This window comes from Oncorhynchus tshawytscha, linkage group LG02, assembly GCF_018296145.1.
Source record: "Oncorhynchus tshawytscha isolate Ot180627B linkage group LG02, Otsh_v2.0, whole genome shotgun sequence".
In the NCBI taxonomy this organism is placed as follows: domain Eukaryota; kingdom Metazoa; phylum Chordata; class Actinopteri; order Salmoniformes; family Salmonidae; genus Oncorhynchus; species Oncorhynchus tshawytscha.
This window is the reverse complement of record NC_056430.1, coordinates 15,017,602-15,042,601: the sequence shown is the minus strand read 5'-3', so window position 1 is coordinate 15,042,601 and position 25,000 is coordinate 15,017,602. Positions and strand designations below refer to the sequence as shown.

At 43.9% G+C, this 25,000-nt stretch overlaps 1 protein-coding gene across 2 annotated transcripts in view; it reads right to left on the bottom strand.

Annotated features, from left to right (window-relative positions):
- The window catches only part of LOC112263087 (potassium voltage-gated channel subfamily D member 3-like), a 140,224-nt gene that overhangs the window by 764 nt on the left and 114,460 nt on the right, over nt 1–25,000 (bottom strand). The window contains exons 3-8 of one of the 2 annotated variants that reach the window (XM_042330862.1): nt 16,841–17,009; nt 6,942–7,046; nt 3,533–3,565; nt 2,960–3,052; nt 1,352–1,605; nt 1–168 (exon numbers count right to left, since the gene is read on the bottom strand). The exon at nt 1–168 is cut by the window's left edge and continues 764 nt beyond it. In XM_042330862.1, the coding sequence (XP_042186796.1) occupies nt 1–168; nt 1,352–1,605; nt 2,960–3,052; nt 3,533–3,565; nt 6,942–7,046; nt 16,841–17,009 (822 nt within the window). The remainder of the gene's footprint in view (nt 169–1,351; nt 1,606–2,959; nt 3,053–3,532; nt 3,566–6,941; nt 7,047–16,840; nt 17,010–25,000) is intronic. The other variant, XM_042330866.1, reaches the window with a different exon arrangement.

Sequence of the window (25,000 nt, the reverse complement as noted above, 5' to 3'; positions counted from 1 at the left end):
GGGCCGGTGGGGGGAGGGGGGGGTCTGCGCTGGGGGGGTCCGTGAAGACCGTCCCCGTCCGGGGTGGCAGAGTGGGGCGTGGGGATGCTGATGATTGCCGTGGTGATCTGACCGCCCTTGCAGTTGAACAGACCCACCTCGTCTGTCTTCATGTTGAGACTAGAGCGACTGAGAGAGAGACAGAGAGTATAGAGAGCAAGAGAGAGAGAGAAAGACAGAGTAAGAAAGATGGAGAGATAAAGACAGACATACAGAGGGAGAGGGTGGAATAATACTGTAAAAGTACTGTAATTTTACAAATGGCCCAACAACTTGTAACAAAAGTGCTAGATACAACCCTACACCGCCATCTAGTGTTTTCTATGGGGACTCCATGTGTGCATGACGCATGTCTGTGCCGAGTATGATGAAGTTGCACCATGATTTAAGATCAGCTTAGTCCAGTTAAGTTGATTGTAGACCTGTGCCTAAGGAGAGGAAACTTGGATTGGATACAACCTGCAATGGATAGGGTTTAGGTTTTATTTATTCACACCAAAGAAAAGAAGTGAAAGACAAAACAGTACAGATAAAAAACTGGTAAAACGGTGTGCAGGTACGTACAATACGTACAAAAAGAATGTACTGGCCCAGACAATATTACAGTAAATGAGAGATGGGTAAATTAAGCAAAAGTATAGAGTTAGGAAGCAAGCCTGATGTACCAAACCACTAATCTTTCTGATGATACCAACAGATTTCATCACTTTGCTACTGACAAATTTAATATGATCTTTCCATGATCATTTTTCATCACTTAGAACTCTAGTGGATGTGACTTGTTCTATTTCATTCTTTAAAAAAAATGTTTTATTTCTTATTCTTACTAGTGAATACAATAGTAGGACTTTCTTTTTAACATTTAAAGATAATCTGTTTATCTGGAACCATTCAGAAAATGTGGCCATACCTGAGTTGGCTTCATTAATTAGTGAATAAAAATGGTTGTGTGATAAAATCAAATTGATATCATCAGAAAAGAGAATGTAAAGTAGAGTAGGAGACACAGCAGCAAGGTCATTGATATATCTTAGGAATCAAAATGACCCCCCTATACCTAAATCCGCCACTGCCTGTGGCACACTGCAGGATATCTTGGCCATGGTAGATGCACAGCCATTTGCCTAAACAAATTGTTCTCTATAATAAACATAACTATATATCCAATTATATGTATAATCATGAAAACCGTAATAATGCAATTTCTAAAGTAATATTTCCATGATCAACCATGTCAAACACTTTGGATAGAAAGATGCCAAGAGCGTATTCAACCTGTCTCCCTCTCCCTGTGCTGCCTGCAGTCTCTAACCTGGTGGTGGAGGGTAGCTTGTCCCCGCACTGGATGCGGAGGGCGCTGAGCTCCTGTAGCGGCCCATGCTGATGGCTGGGCTGGAGGGGCATGCTGGAGTTGGGCAGGGGGGAGCTCCTCTTCACCCGGCGGGTACAGCAGGTGCCTATGGGCCTGTCCTGGCTGGAGAGGGAGGGGCTACGGGAGGTGTAGCTCTGGACCGTGGTCTCCAGACAGTTCTGTTCATACAGCTGCTCATCCATAAACTCATGGGCCTGCAGAGGAGTGGCATTAAAAGACAGATGCTGCTCGCTCGATTATATATTCACCCTATAGAAGTGAATATATTAGGTTTATATAGTTACAGAATAGTTGTCATTAGGTTTATGTGGTGACGGAATAGTTATTAGGTTAAACAGTGATAGAATAGTTGTCATTAGGTTTAAATAGTGACAGAATAGTTGTTATTAGGTTTATATGGTGACAGAATAGTTGTTATTAGTTTTATATAGTGACAGAATAGTTGCTATTAGGTTTATATGGTGACATAATAGTTGCTATAAGGTTTATATAGCGACAGAATAGTTGTTATTAGGTTAAATAGTTATAGAATAGTTGTTATTAGGTTAAATAGTTATAGAATAGTTGTTATTAGGTTAAATAGTTATAGAATAGTTGTTATTAGGTTTATATAGTGACAGAATAGTTGTTATTAGGTTAAATAGTTATAGAATAGTTGTCATTAGGTTTATATGGTGACAGAATAGTTGTCATTAGGTTTATATGGTGACAGAATAGTTGTTATTAGGTTTATATAGTGACAGAATAGTTGTTATTAGGTTTATATGGTGACAGAATAGTTATTAGGTTAAATAGTGATAGAATAGTTGTCATTAGGTTTATATGGTGACAGAATAGTTATTAGGTTAAATAGTTATATAATAGTTGTCATTAGGTTTATATCGTGACAGAATAGTTATTAGGTGTGGGGCATGTCAACTCCTCTCGATAACAACATTGGATAACATGTTTCCTTTATTTGAATAACGAATAAGACTATATTTATCATGAAACGTTTTTTACAGAGGAATCCTGACAAGTATGGCAGAGTATGGCTAGACTATGGTTTTCTAGTCATACATTATGTTAGAGTATGGTTAGACGCATGGCTCTCCAACCCTGTTCCCGGAAAAATACCCTCCTGTAGGTTTTTGCTCTAACTCCAGTTGTAACTAGATCACAGTTGGAGCAAAATAAACTACAGGACTGTAGCTCTCCAGGAACAGAATTAGAGAGCCCTGAGTATGTTAGAATAGTATGGTTTTCTATTCATTGAGTATGTTAGAATATGGTTAGAGTATGGTTTTCTATTCATTGAGTATGTTAGAATATGGTTAGAGTATAGTTTTCTAGGCATAGAATATGTTAAAGTATGGTTTTCTAGTCACTGAGTATGTTAGAATATGGTTAGAGTATGGTTTTCTAGCCAGACTATGTTAGAGTATGGTTTTCTAGTCATACAGTATGTTAGAGTATGGTTATATTATGATTTTGTAGTCATAGAGTATGTTAGAGTATGGTTAGAGTATGGTTTTCTCGTCATATAGTATGGTTGGACTAGAGACTCACAGTGGTCTTCTCCAGACAGTGCAATAGATGGTGGTGTTGACTCTCTAATAATGACATGCTCTTGCTGAGCAGCAGTTCCTCATCGTCTGAGCCCTTAGTGGAGACACACAGAAACACACAAAAACACAAAGAAAAACATACAATACAAACATTTTTAACAGTCACATACATGGCATACAGATGTAGCATCTTAATTTGAGTCAATCTGCTACAGCAGGAAAATAATTATTATGTGGATTATAATTAACATATTTCTTTTTAGGGTTGAGCAAATCAAGTCTAAAATTTTAACATGGAAATAGCCAAATTTAGAAGCATTTTTAAACCTCAAATACACAACAAGTCTGCAGGAAAATGATCAACAACAAAAGAGTGATCTAATTAAGATCCTACATCTGTACAATGGTACAAGTGTGTGGATTAGCCAATTGAGCTCAAGGCATTTTGTCTCATTATCAATATCTACCAGACAGGTAGGGTTAAGATTAGTCTTTGCTGACAGAATTCAAGTGGATTGAGGATGTTGCATGTGTAGTTTTTCATTGTAACCTCATGTGATGGCTGATTAAATACCTCGTGGATATTGTTTTGCTTGTAAGGTTGTTGCTTCAGAGAGTTGAAGAGGAGAGAAGAGACAGTGACAGAAAAAAATGAAGACAGACATGGCTTTACTTCTCATATGGATACATTTTTTTACAATATTTTTTGTTTGTATTTTACCCCCTTTTTCTCCCCAATTTCGTGGTATCCAATTGCGATCTTGTCTCATTGCTGCAACTCCCCAACAGGCTAGGGAGAGGCGAAGGTCGAGTCATGCGTCCTCTGTAACATGACCCGCCAAACTGCGCTTCTTAACACCTGCCTGCTTAACCCGGAGGAAACACCGTTCAACTGATGACCGAAGACAGCTTGCAGGCGCCCGGCCCGCCACAAGGAGTCGCTAGAGCGCGATGAGCTAAGTAAAGCACTCCCGGCCAAACCCTCCCCTAACCTGGACGACGCTGAGCCAATTGTGCGTTGCCCTATGGGACTCCCGGTCACGGCTGGTTGTAGACATAGAGGGATTTCAGGCCTTGCTACAGTTAACCAGAGTGTTGCTGAGAGAATGACAGTCATGTCAGTCTGTGCCATTTATTATGGTAATCCATCCACCGCTCCCTAAATGGCGAAGAAGTAAAGAGATATGGAACATTTGTCCATAAATGCCTGCTGTGATGCACCCCTATCGTTTAATTTCTCCCACAACATGAATACTACCATATTTCAAATCATCCCATAACATTAATACCAATATAATTTAATTTATCCTACAACATCCCACAATGCATACTAAAGCCTTCTAAATCGATGGCATAATTTAGAGCCATTTTCTACTGTAATCTTTCAATGTAACAGCCAGCACATTCATGGACAATAACAAAGAGTGACACAAACACAATAACAGTTTCTCCTTCTCCCGTCTGACCATGTTTAATTAGGGCTACAGAGAAGACAACATGCCTGACTACGCTTCATTACCTGGAAAACAAGACACAACAGACTTGTGAACTGAAAGAAGACACAAGACAACAGAGAGAGCTAAAACTGACAGCAGAGAGCACTAAAACGGACAGCAGAGAGCACTAAAACTGACAGCAGAGAGCACAAAAACAGACAGCAGAGAGCACTAAAACAGACAGCAGAGAGCACTAAAACAGACAGCAGAGATCACTAAAACAGACAGCAGAGAGCACTAAAACTGACAGCAGAGAGCACTAAAACAGACAGCAGAGATCACTAAAACAGACAGCAGAGAGCACTAAAACAGACAGCAGAGAGCACTAAAACAGACAGCAGAGATCACTAAAACAGACAGCAGAGATCACTAAAACAGACAGCAGAGAGCACTAAAACAGACAGCAGAGAGCACTAAAACAGACAGCAGAGAGCACTAAAACAGACAGCAGAGAGCACTAACACAGACAGCAGAGAGCACTAAAACAGACAGCAGAGAGCACTAAAACTGACACAGCACTAAAACTGACAGCAGAGAGCACTAACACTGACAGACAGCAGAGAGCACTAACACAGACAGCAGAGAGCACTAAACAGACAGACAGCAGAGAGCACTAAAACAGACAGCAGAGAGCACTAAAACAGACAGCAGAGAGCACTAAAACAGACAGCAGAGAGCACTAAAACAGACAGCAGAGATCACTAAAACAGACAGCAGAGAGCACTAACACAGACAGCAGAGAGCACTAAAACTGACAATAGAGAGCACTAAAAGAAACAGCAGAGAGCACTAAAACTGACAGCAGAGATCACTAAAACAGACAGCAGAGAGCACTAAAACTGACAGCAGAGAGCACTAAAGCAGACAGCAAAGAACGAAAACTGACAACAGAAAACTAAAACAGACAGCAGAGAAATAAAACTGACAATAGAGAGCACTAAAACTGACATCAGAGAGCACAAAAACAGACAGCAGATAGCACTAAAACAGACAGCAGAGATCACTTAAACAGACAGCAGAGATCACTAAAACAGTCAGCAGAGAGCACTAACACAGACAGCAGAGAGCACTAAAACTGACAGCAGAGATCACTAAAACAGACAGCAGAGAGCACTAAAGCAGACAGCAGAGAGCACTAAAGCAGACAGCAAAGAACGAAAACTGACAACAGAAAACTAAAACAGACAGCAGAGAAATAAAACTGACAATAGAGAGCACTAAAACTGACATCAGAGAGCACAAAAACAGACAGCAGAGAGCACTAAAACTGACAGCAGAGAGCACTAAATCAGACAGCAGAGAGCACTAAAACTGACAATAGAGAGCACTAAAACAAACAGCAGAGAGCACTAAAACTGACAGCAGATATCACTAAAACAGACAGCAGAGAGCACTAAAACTGACAGCAGAGAGCACTAAATCAGACAGCAGAGAGCACTAAAGCAGACAGCAAAGAACGAAAACTGACAACAGAAAACTAAAACAGACAGCAGAGAAATAAAACTGACAATAGAGAGCACTAAAACTGACATCAGAGAGCACAAAAACAGACAGCAGAGAGCACTAAAACTGACAGCAGAGAGCACTAAAACAGACAGCAGAGATCACTAAAACAGACAGCAGAGAGCACTAAAACAGACAGCAGAGAGCACTAAAACAGACAGCAGAGAGCACTAAAACAGACATCAGAGAGCACAAAAACAGACAGCAGAGATCACTAAAACAGACAGCAGAGAGCACTAAAACAGACAGCAGAGAGCACTAAAACAGACAGCAGAGAGCACTAAAACTGACATCAGAGAGCACAAAAACAGACAGCAGAGATCACTAAAACAGACAGCAGAGAGCACTAAAACAGACAGCAGAGAGCACTAAAACAGACAGCAGAGAGCACTAAAACAGACAGCAGAGAGCACTAAATCAGACAGCAGAGAGCACTAAAACAGACAGCAGATAGCACTAAAACAGACAGCAGAGAGCACTAAAACTGACAGCAGAGAGCACAAAAACAGACAGCAGCGAGCACTAAAACAGACAGCAGAGAGCACTAAAACAGACAGCAGAGATCACTAAAACAGACAGCAGAGAGGACTAAAACAGACAGCAGAGAGCACTAAAACAGACAGCAGAGATCACTAAAACAGACAGCAGAGATCACTAAAACAGATCACTAAAACTAACAATAGAGAGGACTAAAACAGACAGCAGAGAACACTAAAACTGACAGCAGAGAGCACTAACAGACAGCAGAGCGCACTAAAACTTACATCAGAGAGCACTAACACAGACAGCAGAGAGCACTAAAACAGACATGCTTGAGCTTTAGCTCAGCGGGCTAACTCAGCCTTGTGGTATTCACCACTTGGTGCACACATCCTGGGGTCAAACCTAGTTGGTGACATGTGTATATTTCAAACTAGCACTGGGTCCTTTAGCTCAGTGGGCTAATGCAGTCTTGGGCCCTCAGAGGTCAAATGGGAGCCTTACCGTGAGCTCCAGCAGGTCGTTGAGGAGGTCGTTGCGTTTGCTCTGAAGGAATCCCGTGCAGGAGCTGCCCGCCTGGGCTATTCTTATCCTGGCCAGTCTGGCTTTCTGTGTGGGGAGAGGTTAACGTGTCAGAACAAGACAAGGATGAGAAATGTCTTATCATCTAATGGTGAGAATGTGCAGCCTCATCACCCCTTCCCTGGATGATGTAAAATGATGACTCGTATTATTATGGCTTGAAAGGGTTTAGAGTTTCCTATGGTTCAATCTATTTCATGTTAGCTATTATGATATATTTCATGTTAGTGCAATTGCTGTTTTTAGTAGGATACTGAGGCACTTCCAATGGATCCTTGGTGGGGAATAACTATAAACAAAAGAAGAAAAACAGAAGCTAATTGTAGATGGAAATTAAAAATAAGCAATTAAAACTTGCTGCCAATCAGTGTAAAAACATTGAAATGGTGATAAAGATGATGAAGAGCATGATGAAGGACATTATGGTAGGTGAGTTTTGAGTCTGTCAATCCATGCAGGACTTCCAAAGTTCTCTCTTGTTCTAAATCCTAGAGATCTTTCCTTGATCTTGGTGTGTCTGTGACTTATGAAACGGCTATACAGTATGGTAAATGGGGGTGATTCATCTCTTTTTCAGTCCTGTTCATATCACAATGAATCAAGCTATCCTTCAGCCCCAGTCTCCCTTGTAGCTAAAGCAGCAGGTTTTCCTCTCATAGTCTCTTTATATATTGTCATTTTGATTCATTCTCCATCTCTATGACGGAATCACAAGTCAAGTTATTGGTTAATAAAAAAGTACATCGAGATCACAGAGGACATCTGACATCTGAAAAAAAGGTGAGATTCAAGTGACTACCTTTGGAAAGTATTCAGACCCATTTACTTTTTCCACATTTTGTTAAGTTACAGCCTTATTCTAAAATGGATTTTAAAAAATAAGGTTGAAATTGAGCTCAGGTGCATCCTGTTTCCATTGATCATCCTTGAGCTGGCCTCCTGGCCAAACTGAGCAATCGGGGGAGAAGGGCCTTGGTCAGGGAGGTGACAGAGCTCTAGAGTTCCTGTGTGGAGATGGGAGAACTTTCCAGAAGGACAACCATCTCTGCAGCACTCCACCAATCAGGCCTTTATAGTAGAGCGGCCAGTCGGAAGCTCCTCCTCAGTAAAAGCCCGCTTGGAGTTTGCCAAATAGCACCTAAAGACTCTCAGACCATGAGAAACAAGTTTCTCTGGTCTGAATGTAAAGTGTCACATCTGCAGGAAACCTGGCACCATCACTACGGGTAAAGCATGGAGGTGGTAGCATCATGCTATGGGGATGTTTTTATCAGTGGCAGGGACTTGGAGACTAGTCAGGATCAAGGCAAAGATGAACGGAGCAAAGTACAGAGAGTTCCTTGATGAAAACTTGCTCCAGAGCGCTCAGGACCTCCGACTGGGGTGAAGGTTCAACCTTCCAACAGGACAACGACCCTAATCACACAGCCAAGACAACGCAGGAGTGGCTTCGGGGCAAGTCTCTGAATGTCCTTGAGTGGCCCAACCAAGAGCACGGACTTGAACCTGATCGAACATCTTTGAAGAGAAAATAGTTGTACAGTAACCATCCCCATTCAACCTGTCAGAGCTTGAGAGGATCTGCAGAGAAGAATGGGAGAAACTCCCCAAATACAGGTGTGCCAAGCTTGTAGCGTCATACCCCAAAAGAATTGAGTCTGTAATAGCTGCCAAAGGTGCTTCAACAAAGTACAGAGTAAAAGGTCTGAAAAGGTCTGAATAAATTTGATATCTGTTTTTTAAATATATAAATTAGCAAAAAAAATCAAAAATCCTGTTTTGCTTTGTGATGATGGGGTATTGTGTGTAGATTGATGAGGAAGAAAAACTATTTAATCAAGATTAGAATAAGGCTGTAACGTAAGAAAATGTGCAAAAAGTCAAGGGGTCTGAATACTTTCAAACGGCACTGTAACAGTCTAATGTGCTTTTCAATCGTTCAAGGTGAGTGTCATTTCTTTTACATTGATCCAGGCGAACGCTTTGCAAAAACACACTTTAGAAATCCGAAAAAGAGTTGGAGCATCACTTCTCCCAGAAGACTCCTGTGATGTAATGAAACCCATTTGCTGGTTTAGAGGTTTGGTGATTCAACCTGTGAGACAACCTGTGCTGTCCTTGGGGATTACAGAGCGTGTGGATATGTGTGACTGTGCCAGAACCTGTAGCCTGGTCCCAGATCTGTTTGTACTATCTTGCCAACGCCTATGTCATTGACAAGACAGCACAAACAGATCCGGGAACAGGCCAGCACTTCTATGCTGCTGCTTTCTCTGGCCCTCACCAGTGGGATATATAGGACATAGGACTCACTTAAGTGAGCAGGCTGCCTGTCTCATGTCATTCGCTTTACTCAGACAAGTTGATGAAAGGCTTCATTTAATGTAGGAAAAACTTAAATGAAAAACTGGAGCAGTATCTAACTGAAAGGAGGCATTGGAAATATGGGTGATGTGTACTGAGACACACTGTCTCTCTCTGGCCTTGACGGCACACTGTCTCTCTCTGGCCTTGATGGCACACTGTCTCTCTCTGGCCTTGACGGCACACTGTCTCTCTCTGGCCTTGACGGCACACTGTCTCTCTCTGGCCTTGACGGCACACTGTCTCTCTCTGGCCCTGATGACACACTGTCTCTCTATGGCCCTGATGACACACTGTCTCTCTCTGGCCTTGATGGCACACTGTCTCTCTCTGGCCTTGATGGCACACTGTCTCTCTCTGGCCTTGACGGCATACTGTCTCTCTCTGGCCTTGACGGCACACTGTCTCTCTCTGGCCCTGACGGCACACTGTCTCTCTGGCCCTGACGGAACAGTCTCTCTGGCCCTGATGGCACACTGTCTCTCTCTGGCCCTGACGGCACACTGTCTCTCTGGCCTTGACGGCACACTGTCTCTCTGGCCCTGACGGCACACTGTCTCTCTATGGCCCTGATGGCACACTGTCTCTCTCTGGCCCTGATGGCACATTGTCTCTCTCTGACCCTGACGGCACACAGTCTCTCTGGCCCTGACGGCACACTGTCTCTCTCTGGCCCTGATGGCACACTGTCTCTCTCTGGCCCTGACGGCACACTGTCTCTCTCTGGCCCTGACGGCACACTGTCTCTCTGGCCCTGACGGCACACTGTCTCTCTCAGGCCCTGACGGCACACTGTCTCTCTCTGGCCCTGACGGCACACTGTCTCTCTCTGGCCCTGACGACACACTGTCTCTCTGGCCCTGACGACACACTGTCTCTCTGGCCCTGACGACACACTGTCTCTCTCTGGCCCTGACGACACACTGTCTCTCTCTGGCCCTGACGGCACACTGTCTCCCTCTGGCCCTGACGGCACACTGTCTCTCTCTGGCCCTGATGGCACACTGTCTCTCTCCGGCCCTGACGGCACACAGTCTCTCTGGCCCTGACGGCACACTGTCTCTCTCTGGCCCTGACGACACACTGTCTCTCTCTGGCCCTGACGGCACACTGTCTCTCTGACCCTGACGGCACACTGTCTCTCTCTGGCCCTGACGGCACACTGTCTCTCTTTGGCCCTGACGACACACTGTCTCTCTGGCCCTGACGACACACTGTCTCTCTGGCCCTGACGACACACTGTCTCTCTCTGGCCCTGACGACACACTGTCTCTCTCTGGCCCTGACGGCACACTGTCTCCCTCTGGCCCTGACGGCACACTGTCTCTCTCTGGCCCTGATGGCACACTGTCTCTCTCTGGCCCTGACGGCACACTGTCTCTCTCTGGCCTTGACCGGACACTGTCTCTCTGGCCCTGACGGCACACTGTCTCTCTCTGACCCTGATGGCACACAGTCTCTCTCTGTATGGCACCACATAACTTTGCTGTGCCATTAACACCGTGACCCCAGCCCAGTCAGAACCTGCTGTGCTGTGGGTGAGAGCCCTCCCTATTGCTCTAGCAACTAGATTTGTGATTTGTGTTACACTAAAATAAAACCTTTGCTGCCATGACTCTGGGCTTCAGTAACATTTCACCAGTGAATAAGACGAGCCTCAAAGTTCTACTTGTCCTCTTTGTGTGGCTGGTCAAGCTAGTGGCGACCCTCAGTTAGAGTAAATGGGATGGTGCGTTAGGGGAGCCCGCCACACAGGGTTGATGCGTAACAATACCAATCTTAGTATCCTTCTTACATATTATTGTACTTTAGTTAGCTATGAAAATAGAATAACTATCCGCCTGTCTGCTAGATGAAGTTAAAGGTCTGTACTAGGACGAGGAAGACAGGATAGGATACATGAGAAGTCTGTTTTTTTACAGTGTTGGCCCCAGACGGCCAGCTAATTGTACTGGGAGCCTGAGCAGCCAGCCCGCTATTAAATCAGGGAGGAAGACTGATGAGGGAGAGGTGAAGACAGCTAATTTGAGAGACACCCGCTCTGGCTCGTCAGCGCACGTGGACCAACCCACCGGGCACAGATGTCAGTTCAACATCTACTCCACGTTGGTTCAATGAAATTTCATAGGAATGAAATGGAAACAACGTTGATTCAACCAGTGTGTGCCCAGTTTGAAGGTGCATGTGGTACACATTTCAGAAGCCTGGCACAAGAGAGTAATAACTGTTAGCAGGTACGGGGCAGGAGGTAGGGGGTAGGGGTCGTCAGGGACAGTCTTTAGAGACTGATTAGCACCGTGTCTATGACGTTTCCACTGCAGTGTTAGAAGATACAATGACAATGCTACTCACTGTAGAAACCATAGGAAAGCACACACCAGTTATTTGCCTTAACATTTGACCTCAGCAGTGTAACCACAGGAATGTGACCTCAGGAGTGTAACCTGGGGAGTGTAACCTGGGGAGTGTAACGTCAGGAGTGTAACCTGTAACCTGGGGAGTGTAACCTGGGGAGTGTAACCTGGGGAGTGTAACCTGGGGAGTGTAACCCAAGGAGTGTAACCCAAGGAGTGTAACCCAAGGAGTGTAACCTGGGGAGTGTAACCTGGGGAGTGTAACCTGGGGAGTGTAACCTGGGGAGTGTAACCCAAGGAGTGTAACCCAAGGAGTGTAACCACAGGTGTGTGACCTGTTGAGTGTAACCTCAAGAGTGTAACCTGAGGAGTGTAACCTGAGGAGTGTAACCTGAGGAGTGTAACCTGAGGAGTGTAACCGCAGGAGTGTAACCTCAGGAGTGTAACCGCAGGAGTGTAACCTGAGGAGTGTAACCTCAGGAGTGTAACCTCAGGAGTGTAACCTGTTGATTGTGACCTCAGGAGTATGACCTCATACTGGACTCAACTACACTCTGCCTTGATGGACTATCATTTTATGAAAGGTCAACACCACTGGGGCTGTGGTGAGAGTGGTTAGGCACGGCCACTTAATGCTTGGTGTGTGTGTGTACTTAGCGTTTAGTGGGTATGGTCAGAGCACCTGTAGAGGGTCTCTCTCCCAGGAACTCCGAGAACACACAGGATGTGTGCAGGCTGACGGCGTAGCAGTCGGACATGTGTTTTTGTCTTGTCCCTTGTAAACATAGTTTTTCCTTGTTTTTTTTCGTATATATATTTAATATTTTAATATCACTTTCTATCTACGGACTGAATATACTCTCCTGCAACCCGCCTCACCCAATGTGGTATGGATCTGCTATATTTATACTTAAGAACTCATCAACTCATCAACAGCTAGCCAACTAACTGGCTACCAGCTAACTGGCTACTAGTTAGCCATGGCCCGCTAGCTGTCTAAAGTACATCGGACAAATTCTTTGGCCACTATACCCACCATGCTGATCCGTTGTCTGAACCGTCGCCTGAACCGAAACCCCAACAGATGCTAGCCAGCTAACTAGCTACTAGATAGTAGTCAGCTAGCCACTGCTAGCGGTCATCAGCTACCTTTAGCACGGACAACTCTCGCCAGTCTGCACAGTGCGACTCAAACCAGAGCAATTTGGACTTATTTTTCTCCATATCTCCGGATTCCTACCGCAAGCTCTGAACCTTTTTTTTTTCTTCACCCGGATCACCGCAGCTAGCTAGCTGCTATTCGAGTGGCCACTCCTGGCTAATGTCACTGTCCCGAAGCAATAACCAATTAGCCTGGAGCTAGCCTTGCTAGGCCCATCTCCTGGCTAGCCAAAGAGGTCCACCAGCCACTACTTGGGCTACAATATCTCTTTTTGCCAACTAGCTTGGACCCCCGCCGACTCATCATGACTGGACCACCGATGTCATTCACCCGGTGGGGTTTTTCTCAACTAGCTCTGCCATCGCTTCGTCCCCTGAAAAGGTTTGTTTTATTTATTGCCCTAGCATACTCTGCCAACCCGGATGTCCTTGCCGTGTCTGAATCCTGGCTCAGGAAGACCACCAAAAACCCTGACAAAAACCCTGACATTTCCATCCCTAACTATAACATTTTCCGACAAGATAGAACTGCCAAAGGGGGCGGTGTTGCAATCTACTGCAGAGTTCTGTCTTACTATCCAGGTCTGTACCCAAACAATTCGAGCTTCTACTTTTAAAAATCTACCTTTCCAGAAACAAGTCTCTCACCGTTGCCGCTTGATATAGACCACCCTCTGACCCCAGCTGTGCCATGGAGACCAAATGTGAACTGATTGCCCCCATCTATCTTCAGAGCTAGTGCTGCTACGTAGGTGACCTAAACTGGGACATGTTTAACACCCCGGCCATCCTACAATCTAAGCTTGATGCCATCAATCTCTAACAAATTATCAATGAACCCACCAGGTACAACCCCAAATCCGTAAACACGGGCACCCTCATAGATATCATCCTAACCAACTTGCCCTCCAAATACACCTCTGCTGTTTTCAACCAAGATTTCAGCGATCACTGTCTTATTGCCTGCATCCGTAACGGGTCTGCGGTCAAACGACCACCCCTGATCACTATCAAACGCTCCCTAAAACACTTCAGCGAGCAGGCCTTCCTAATCAACCTGGTCCGGGTAACCTGGAAGGATATTGACCTCATCCCGTCAGTAGAGGATGCCTGGTCATTCTTTAAAAGTGCCTTCCTCACCATCTTAAATAAGCATGCCCCATTAAAAAAATGTAGAACCAGGAACAGATATAGCCCTTGGTTCTCTCCAGATCTGACTGCCCTTAACCAACACAAAAACATCCTATGGCGTTCTACATTAGCATCAAATAGCCCCCGTGATATGGAACTTTTCAGGGAAGTCAGGGACAAATATACACAGGCAGTTAGGAAAGCTTAGGCTAGCTTTTTCAAGCAGACATTTGCATCCTGTAGCACAAACTCAAAAAAGTTCTGGGACACTGTAAAGTCCGTGGAGAATAAGAGCATCTCCTCCCAGCTGCCCACTGCACTGAGGCTAGGAAACACTGTCACCACTGATAAATCCACTATAATTGAGAATTTCAATATGCATTTTTCTACGGCTGGCCATGCTTTCCACCTGGCTACCCCTACTCCGGTCAACAGCACTGCACTCCCCACAGCAACTCGCCCAAGCCTCCCCATTTCACCTTCACCCAAATCCAGAGAGCTGATGTTCTTAAAGAACTGCAAAACCTGGACCCCTACAAATCAGCCGGGCTAGACAATCTGGACCCTCTCTTTTTAAAATTATCTGCCGAAATTGTCGCAACCCCTATTACTAGCCTGTTCAACCTCTCTTTCGTATCGTCTGAGATTCCCAAAGATTGGGAAGCTGCCGCGGTCATCCCCCCCTTCAAAGGGTGAGACACTCTAGACCCAAATTGCTACAGACCTATATCTATCCTACCCTGCCTTTCTAAGGTCTTCGAAAGCCAAATTAACAAACAGATTAACGACAATTTCGAATTCCACCGTACCTGGTTTCAGAGCTGGTCATAGGTGCACCTCAGCCATGCTCAAGGTCGTAAACGATATCATAACCGCCATCAATAAGAGACATTACTGTGCAGCTGTATTCATCGACCTGGCCAAAGCATTCGACTCTGTCAATCACCACATTCTTATTGGCAGACTCAACAGCCTTGGTTTCTCAAATCATTGCCTCGCCTGGTTCACCAACTACTTCTCTGATAGAGTTCAGTGTGTCAAAACGGAGGGCTTGTTGTCCGGACCTCTTGCAGTCTCTATGGGGGTGCCACAGGGTTCAATTCTCAGACCGACTCTGTTCTCTGTATACATCAATGATGTTGCTCTCACTGCTGGTGATTCTCTGATCCACCTCTACGCAGACGACACCATTCTGTATACTTCTGGCCCTTCTTTTCTACACTGTGTTAACTAACCTCCAGACGAGCTTCAATGCCATACAACTCTCCAACTGCTGTTAAAGGCCTCCAACTGCTCTTAAATGCAAGTAAAACTAAGTGCATGCTCTTCAACCAATCACTGCCCACACCTGCCCGAGTAAGTACTCTGGACGGTTCTGACTTAGAATATGTAGACAACTACTAAATCTATAATCGGCTTCCTATTTCGCAACTAATCATCCTTCACCCATGATACCGATCCTCGACTTCGGCGATGTCATCTATAAAATAGCCTCCAAAACTCTACTCAACAAATTGGATGCAGTCTATCACAGTGCCATCCGTTTTGTCACCAAAGCCCCATATATTACCGACCACTGCGACCTGTACGCTTTCGTTGGCTGGCCCCCGCTTCATACTCGTCGCCAAACCCACTGGCTCCAGGTCATCTACAAGTCTCTACTAGGTAAAGCCCCACCTTATCTCAGCTCACTGGTCACCATAGCAGCACCCACCCGTAGCACGCGCTCCAGCAGGTATATCTCACTGGGCACCCCCAAAGCCAATTTCTCTTTTGGCCGCCTTTCCTTCCAGTTTTCTGCTGCCAATGACTGGAACGAACTGCAAAAATCAATGAAGCTGGAGACCCATATCTCCCTCACTAGCTTTAAGCACCAGCTGTCAGAGCAGCTCACAGATCACTGCACCTGTACATAGCCCATCTGTAAACAGCCCATCCAACTACCTCATCCCCATACTGTATTTATTCATTTATCTTGCTCCTTTGCACCCCAGTATCTCTACTTGCGCATTCATCTTCTGCACATCTACCATTACAGTGTCTAATTGCTATATTGTAATTACTTCACCACCATGGCCAATTTAATGCCTTTACCTCCCTTATCTTACCTCATTTGCACTCACTGTATATAGATTTTTATTTTTTCTACTGTATTATTGACTGTATGTTTGTTTATTCCATGTGTAACTCTGTGTTGTTGTATGTGTTGAACTGCTATGCTTTATCTTGGCCAGGTCGCAGTTGTAAATGAGAACTTGTTCTCAACTAGCCTACGTGGTTAAACAAAAGTAAAAAATAAATAAATAAATCTGCTACTCAGACACTGAGTACGTACTTAATGGGAGAACACCCAGCTGAAAATGTCCAAAATATCCTTTCTGCCTTTCATCAAACAGAGCAGATTTGTCATCAGATCTTTGCCGCTGACATTAAACTAATGATCCTTTGCTAAATGGTGGTTTTATTGTGTGATGCTGGAACAAGGGCCTCCCATCGACCCCCCCAGCAGTTCCTAGTGCGTAACCTCTCACATCTGTCTGTATGCTGCATGCCAGAGGTCTAGCGGGCCGGGACTAGCCTCTGAAGATAGGGGGCGAGGGGTGGTCACACACACACACACACACACACACACACACACACACACACACACACACACACACACACACACACACACACACACACACACACACACACACACACACACACACACACACACACACACACACACACACACACACACACACACACACACACACACCCTTGCCTCCCTACAGCTGGATGCAGGTGATCCATCAGGTGAATGGTGTTCACCTGTACTTTCTGAGCACGCCGTTTGTCAGCTCTCTGGTTCTGGTGATAGATGCGGCTAAAGTTGGACACGATGACGGGAACGGGCAGGGCGATTACCAGCACCCCGCTCAGAGAACAGATAGAACCAAAGATCTTCCCTGCGATCGTCTTGGGCACCATGTCCCCGTAACTATAGAGAGAGAGAAAGAGAGAGGGAGAGGGGCGGGGGAGATCGAGAGAGAAATAGGGAGAGAGAAAGAGTAGAAAATATGATATGCTGTATTGGATACATTTAAAATGCAATCTCCAGTTCTGAAACTGTACATTTGACCTTCCAAAGGGTCAGCATCTCAGCAGGTTGTGTGTGTATGTATGTGTGTATTTATGTGTGTTTAGGTATGTGTGCGTGTGTATGTGTGTGTTTATGTGTATGTGAGTATGTGTGTCTGTGTATTGTGTACCGAGACGCTCTCTACTGTTCGACTTGGGGGCTAAACCCATATCAACAGCGACTCTTTCATTCCCAGCCTTCCCATTCGTTTCTTGCTATGCAATTACGTGTTGCTCTCTCAGTTCCTTCGGCTGAGGCTAATTTTATTACACAGGTGGAGGAGGCAGTGACAAGCTTAGTAACAGGTGGGGAGAGGCAGCGAGATAGAGGCGCTATCTGGGCTGCTCAGACAGGGCACAACAAAGTCACGCCAGCACAGCTCCTTTCTTGTCAGTTCAGGGGCAGGCAGGGTGAGCACAGGGGAACAAATCACTTTGTCAATGGGGACTTCAGGTACAAGCTCTCATGAAGTTGAGCCAAAACAGAGGTGTGTGTGTGTGTTTATTTATTTAACCTTTATTTAACTAGGCATGTCAGTTAAGAACAAATTCTTATTTACATTGACGGCCTACCCCGGCCAAACCCTAACCCGGACAACACTGAGCCAATTGTGCACCCCCCTATGGGACTCCCAATCATGGCCGGTTGTGATACAGTCTGGAATCGAACCAGGGTCTGTAGTGACACCTCTAGCACTGCGATGCACTGCTCGCCACTCAGGAGCAGCGGTCTAAGTGAGTGGTGGGGCGGGGAGGGTTAAGGGGGTTAAGGGGGGGGGGGTTAAGGGGGGTTAACGGGGTTGAGAGTGTTTTACTTGGCAGACCTACTCTGAATCAATTAGTTTAAAAAAACAGAAATGTAAAATAAGGTTGTGGAGTTTGGAGAATATCAGACACACACAGCCCAGGTTATATTTCACTGCAAACCAATCATCAGAGGTTATGTTCCTGTGACTTCTTTTGTTCCCTGTGTCATTTGCCCTGATTGAGAAATCTGTAGTCAACTATAAATGTATTCTGACGATCTATTTATGACCTTTTTACCGAACACCAACCTTTGTCATAATGTATTCCTTGTGTATTCCATGTATTCTCTTAAACAACAGAGCAATTTGAGAAAGTGGAATCTAAAGATGCAACAACTAGGATGGGTTGCTAATATGACTAAGATTGTGCCTTTGGCTTCTGGACAACAAAAAGAAAGATTATATAAAAACAGAGAAGCAAATAGCGAAGCAAATGGAAATACTTTCTCCAGAAAGCATGACTTAGCCACAGAGGAATCTAGGATCATTAGCTTCTTTTAAAAAATATCTGTGGATCGTTTCAAATCACAAGCTCGTAGGCCTATGCCTATTTGGGAAGCCTGCAATTTGGGCAGCGCGCTTGGCAATAGGCCTAGCTGATTATTGAGTTGCTGTTGTCAGTGAAAAGGATCTAAAATATGTGTTAAGATAGTGTCTTCTAGAGTATAATTTAAAATGTTGAGACAAGAAGAAGGGGAGGGGCATGTGGCGAAGATATAGGCAAGTCTCTCTCCACAATGGCTCAGCTGTCTCTTTCTATTAACAGGGGTTACATAGACAACCAGACAAAGTGCACCACACAGACTAATTACAATAAAAGGAATAAGGATAGAGTAAAACATTAAACAAAAAGGCAGTCAAAATACAAACATCACAATTACAACATGGGTGGGTCGAGCCCTGAATGCTGATTGGCTGACAGCCGTGGTATATCAGACCATATACAACGGGTATGACAAAATATGTATTTTTACTGCTCTAATTACATTGGCCTTTGTAAGATGCAGAGTAGGTGAACAGAGGATCTCTGCATGTGATCTATGTTAATTCCCCTTTATTCAATATAGGACAAAATTCAACTTCTTAAAAACCCTTAGTGGGCTTCCTGTTAACAACATGACAGAAAACAGGGTATATACTGTTTTTGGGGTGTGTCGTTTCATTTGGGGACTCAGCAGTGGGGGGTTTCAAAATTGTATTCTTATGTGATGCACTACTCAGTCTGAGTTAAGTTATTATTTAATACTACTGAAACATAAACAGTTCATTTAAAACAGTCTCCTGGAATGTTCGGGGCATGTGGTCACGAGGTAGAAAATTCTAACATTCTTAAAAATTGAAAGGGTTTTAATTGCTATGCTACAGGAGACCCATTTATCTTCAACAGAACATGCTGAAGGGGGACTGGGTGGGCCAGGGGTATTTTTCTTATTTTAGTTCAAACAAAAGAGGCACATCCTTGGAAATAAAATGTCCCATTTATTATTTGAGCACCAAGTTACAGACCCTGAAGGACTATTTATTTTGAATACAGGTAATATACTTGGTCATCTTACTATACTAAAAGTATATGCCCTGAACACATACTCCACCAAAGGGACTTGGGTTTATTTCAGGAGATTATATCTGGCTTTGGATTAACTGGATAAATCTTCAGATGCTCCAGTCTCGATTCATAGAGCCTCAAATACTCTTAGAAACATTTGTGATTCATCTGGTTTAGTTGACATATGGAAAGAGCTAAATCCTAATGTCAGAGACTATACTTTCTACTCTAGACCCCATAATTAATTTTCTAGATTGGGCTATTTTTTATACCCTCTACTTACATGCATGTTGTCCAGTCATGTGACAATCAACTCTCTCCTGTCTCAGCTGCAATTGTCTAGGATGCTGCTAAAGCAACTATAAAGGGTTTTATAATTTCCCAAGCCTCTCTGATCAAGAAGCTTAGGATGGAAAATAGGGAAAGGTTGGAGGCTGAAGTAAAGCCTGTAGAACTTCTTCATAAACAACAACCAACCCAGGAGAACAGGAAGTCACTAGCTCATGCTGAGGCCAAACTCTATTTAGATCATACAAAGCATGTAAAAAAAACTATTGTTTTTTACCAAGCAAAAATATTCTGAGTTCGGTAATCGTCCATGTCTTCCGGCGCCGACAGAGATGGCCGCCTCGCTTTGCGTTCCTAGGAAACTATGCAGTTATTTGTTTTTTTTACGTGTTATTTCTTACATTAGTACCCCAGGTCATCTTAGGTTTCATTACATACAGTCGAGAAGAACTACTGAATATAAGATCAGCGTCAACTCACCATCAGTACGACCAAGAATATGTTTTTCGCGACGCGGATCCTGTGTTCTGCCTTACAAACAGGACAACGGAGTGGATTCCATGCAGCGACCCAAAAAAACGACTCCGAAAAAGAGGGAAACGAGGCGGTCTTCTGGTCAGACTCCGGAGACGGGCACACCGTGCACCACTCCCTAGCATTCTTCTTGCCAATGTCCAGTCTCTTGACAACAAGGTTGATGAAATCCGAGCAAGGGTAGCATTCCAGAGGGACATCAGAGACTGTAACGTTCTGTGCTTCACGGAAACATGGCTCACTGGAACGACGCTATCCGAGGTGGTGCAGCCAACGGGTTTCTCCACGCATCGCGCCGACAGAGACAAACATCTTTCTGGTAAGAAGAGGGGCGGGGGCGTATGCCTTATGACTAACGTGACATGGTGTGATGAAAGAAACATACAGGAACTCAAATCCTTCTGTTCACCTGATTTAGAATTCCTCACAATCAAATGTAGACCGCATTATCTACCATTATCTACTCCCTGTTCACCCACGACTGCGTGGCCACGCACGCCTCCAACTCAATCATCAAGTTTGCGGACGACACAACAGTGGTAGGCTTGATTACCAACAACGACGAGACGGCCTACAGGGAGGAGGTGAGGGCCCTCGGAGTGTGGTGTCAGGAAAATAACCTCACACTCAACGTCAACAAAACTAAGGAGATGATTGTGGACTTCAGGAAACAGCAGAGGGAACACCCCCTATCCACATCGATGGAACAGTAGTGGAGAGGGTAGCAAGTTTTAAGTTCCTCGGCATACACATCACAGACAAACTGAATTGGTCCACTCACACAGACAGCATCGTGAAGAAGGCGCAGCAGCGCCTCTTCAACCTCAGGAGGCTGAAGAAATTCGGCTTGTCACCAAAAGCACTCACAAACTTCTACAGATGCACAATCGAGAGCATCCTGGCGGGCTGTATCACCGCCTGGTATGGCAACTGCACCGCCCTCAACCGTAAGGCTCTCCAGAGGGTAGTGAGGTCTGCACAACGCATCACCGGGGGCAAACTACCTGCCCTCCAGGACACCTACACCACCCGATGTTATAAGAAGGCCATAAAGATCATCAAGGACATCAACCACCCGAGCCACTGCCTGTTCACCCCGCTATCATCCAGAAGGCGAGGTCAGTACAGGTGCATCAAAGCTGGGACCGAGAGACTGAAAAACAGCTTCTATCTCAATGCCATCAGACTGTTAAACAGCCACCACTAACATTGAGTGGCTGCTGCCAACACACTGACACTGACACTGACTCAACTCCAGCCACTTTAATAATGGGAATTGATGGGAAATGATGTAAATATATCACTAGCCACTTTAAACAATGCTACCCTATATAATGTTACTTACCCTACATTATGAATCTCATATGCATTCATATATACTGTACTCTATATCATCGACTGCATCCTTATGTAATACATGTATCACTAGCCACTTTAACTATGCCACTTTGTTTACATACTCATCTCATATGTATATACTGTAATACCATCTACTGTATCTTGCCTATGCTGCTCTGTACCATCACTCATTCATATATCCTTATGTACATATTCTTTATCCCCTTACACTGTGTATAAGACAGTAGTTTTGGAATTGTTAGTTAGATTACTTGTTGGTTATTACTGCATTGTCGGAACTAGAAGCACAAGCATTTCGCTACACTCGCATTAACATCTGCTAACCATGTGTATGTGACAAATAAAATTTGATTTGATTTGATTTGATGCCGTCTACTTGCACACCAACTTAAAAAATAACAGAACGAAAGATAGATTAAGTCTATAAGGATGGCAGATGGCTACACTTCTTATGATCCATTGCTTGTCAATATAATGTTTTGCGACTTCTAAAAATCTCTTTATACTTCACAATGTACAAGATCTAACAACAAAATTACAAAATATCTGAATAAGATCATCTTGCCCACTACAGTATATCAAATGAGCATGGAAATAGACTAAATGCTCCCTTCACTCCTGAAGAGGTTTGGGAAACTATTAAGGCAATGCCTTCTGGCAAGGAACCCAGCCTTGATAGCTTGCCGGCAGAGTACTTTGGCCTATCTTCATGCCTGCTCTAAATGATATGTTCGAAACAGACATCATACCAGAGTCCTGGAAAACTGCATCCATTAGCCTATTTCTATAAAATGGACAATGTGAGACGTGCTTTAATATCATAAACCATCTTGGCCGAATGAAACACCCTGCACTCATTGTCTCTCTCGATGCTGAAAAGAGATGAGTGGAAATGATTGTTTCCTGTATTAGAAAAAGTCAATCGGGGTGACAGTTTTATTAATTTAGTAAAATTACTTTATTCTGACCCATCAGCGGCAGTTAACACAACTGGTCAATTATCCAAAAGATTTCCTATCGGTAGGGGCTATCGTCAAGGCTGTCCTTTATCTCCTGCTCTGTTCCGTTAGTCATAGAACCACTGGCTGAAGCAATAAGGTCTAGGGGCATCTCTATGGGTGACGAAAATCATAGAATTTCATTAATTACTGATGATGTGTAATGGACATCGTATCTGCATATGGTAGCCTGTCGGTACAACATTTACACAGATAAATCCATGGCTTTACCTTTGAATATCCCCGCTACAATCAACTTAGAAACGCTATCTCCATTCCAATTGACTGAAACAGACTTTAAATACTTGGGCCATACAGTACCAGTCAATAGTTAGGACACACCTACTCATTCAAGGGTTTTTCTTTTCTTTTTAGGATTTTCTACATTATAGATAATAGTGTAATAATGAACACATCAAAATTATGAAATAACACATATGGAAATATTTAGTAACCAAAAAGGTGTTAAACAAATGATAATAGATTTTAGAGTTGCCACCCTTTGCTTGATTTGTGTGTCCAAACTACTTTAGACTGGTACTGTATATATATAGATATATTTTTTTTACAAGTTGTGGGCCTAAAGTAAATTAATATATCCTAGTAATATACGCCACTTTGTCTACCTTGAGGCCCAACTAAAGGAGAAAATTAAGGAACGTCATTGGAACGTCATTGGGTTTTGGCTTATTCTTTCAACCTCAGTTCTGTAAATGAAAAGGCTAGTTACAATACACCATAACGCTTATTAATGATTACTTTGCATACCTACCATGGCATGGTAGACGGTTCCATTCCGAGGTAGTCAGCCATCTATATGGGTGCATGGACTACCCAAACAGGGCAAATAAAAGTTAATCATGTTCACGGCCATAAGCTGTCGATGACTGGGGGTCTGTCAAACATCTCTCCACCGAGGATGTCTTGCAGGAAAGAGGCCATGAACTCGGTGGGATTGCACCCTTCTGTCCCTTCTGGGATTCCGAACACATGTATGTTCTGTCTCCGGAAACGGTTTTCCTGTTTATCTAGACTAACCTTTAGCTTCACGTTCTCGGGGGTAACTCATAGTTTTTGGTCTCCAATTCGGTAAGCCGCTTATTGATGTCGGTGAACAATGTTTCCATATGTTGTTTGTAGTGTCCCCATAGTTGACTGGACTTCTGTCATAATTTCAGCTTGTAGACTTGACACAGAGGTACGAAGATTGGTCATGAAAATTAGAGCGTAGCGGAGCCATTTCTGTGTGGATGGTGACTAGCATCTCCATAACTTTAGCATCCGCAATCTTGTTGCGAGTCCTCGTCGTGTCTTCTTATTTACCGTTCTGTCTCGTTTTCCCAGTTACAGACATATCCAAGAATGCCACCCAAACATTGCTAGAGCCAGTAGGTGTGCAAAGTGTGTTCTCTGCACACCCACAGGAAAGAAAGACCCAGAGGATAAGTTCATTAGAGTTAACTGCACCTCAGACTGCAGCCCAAAAGTATCAACCCTTAGTGGAGAGGCCTCGGAACACGTCTTTACGCAGCCATGTTGAAACCGTGCCCGTTTTTGTTTTTTAATCAATTCCTCATTATTAAATATGTCACCAGTTAATGTACCGTTAATCCCTGTCATTTGGTTACATTAATTTCTGTTAATGTATGCATTAATTACAGTCCGTTCTCATTCTTGGAGTGGAAACATTGTTTGCAGAGTTCAACACCTGCTACACCTGTGAAAAACAAGTTTTGGTTTATTTCACAACCATCATTTATGAGATTTGTCAATTCCTTCATTGTCTTTTGTCTGGAGTTCTCCATGTGAGCAATGAGCATGTTTGAGCAAGCATAGAAGTACTTGGCCTGCTGCACGGAAATGTAGGAAAGCGTTTTATTTTTATTTATTTTTTTACATCCATTGCGAATTATAATAGAGTACATTATACAGCAACATGTAAAGTCTTGGTCCCATGTTTCATGAGCTGAAATAAAAGATCCCAGAAATATTCCAAATGCATAAAAAGCTTATTTCTCTCAATTTATGTGCAGAAATTTGTTTACATCCCTGTTAGTGAGCATATCTCTTTCGCCAAAATAATCCATCCACCTGACAGGTGTTGCATATTATGAAGCTGATTAAACAGCATGATCATTACACAGGTGCACCTTGTGCTGGGGACAATAAAAGGCCACTCTAAAATGTGTAGTTTTGTCACATAACACAATGCCACAGATGTCTCAAGTTTTGATGGAGCGTGCAATTGGCATGTCCACCAGAGATGTTGCCAGATAATTTTATGTTCATTTCTCTACCATAAGCTGCCTCCAACATCATT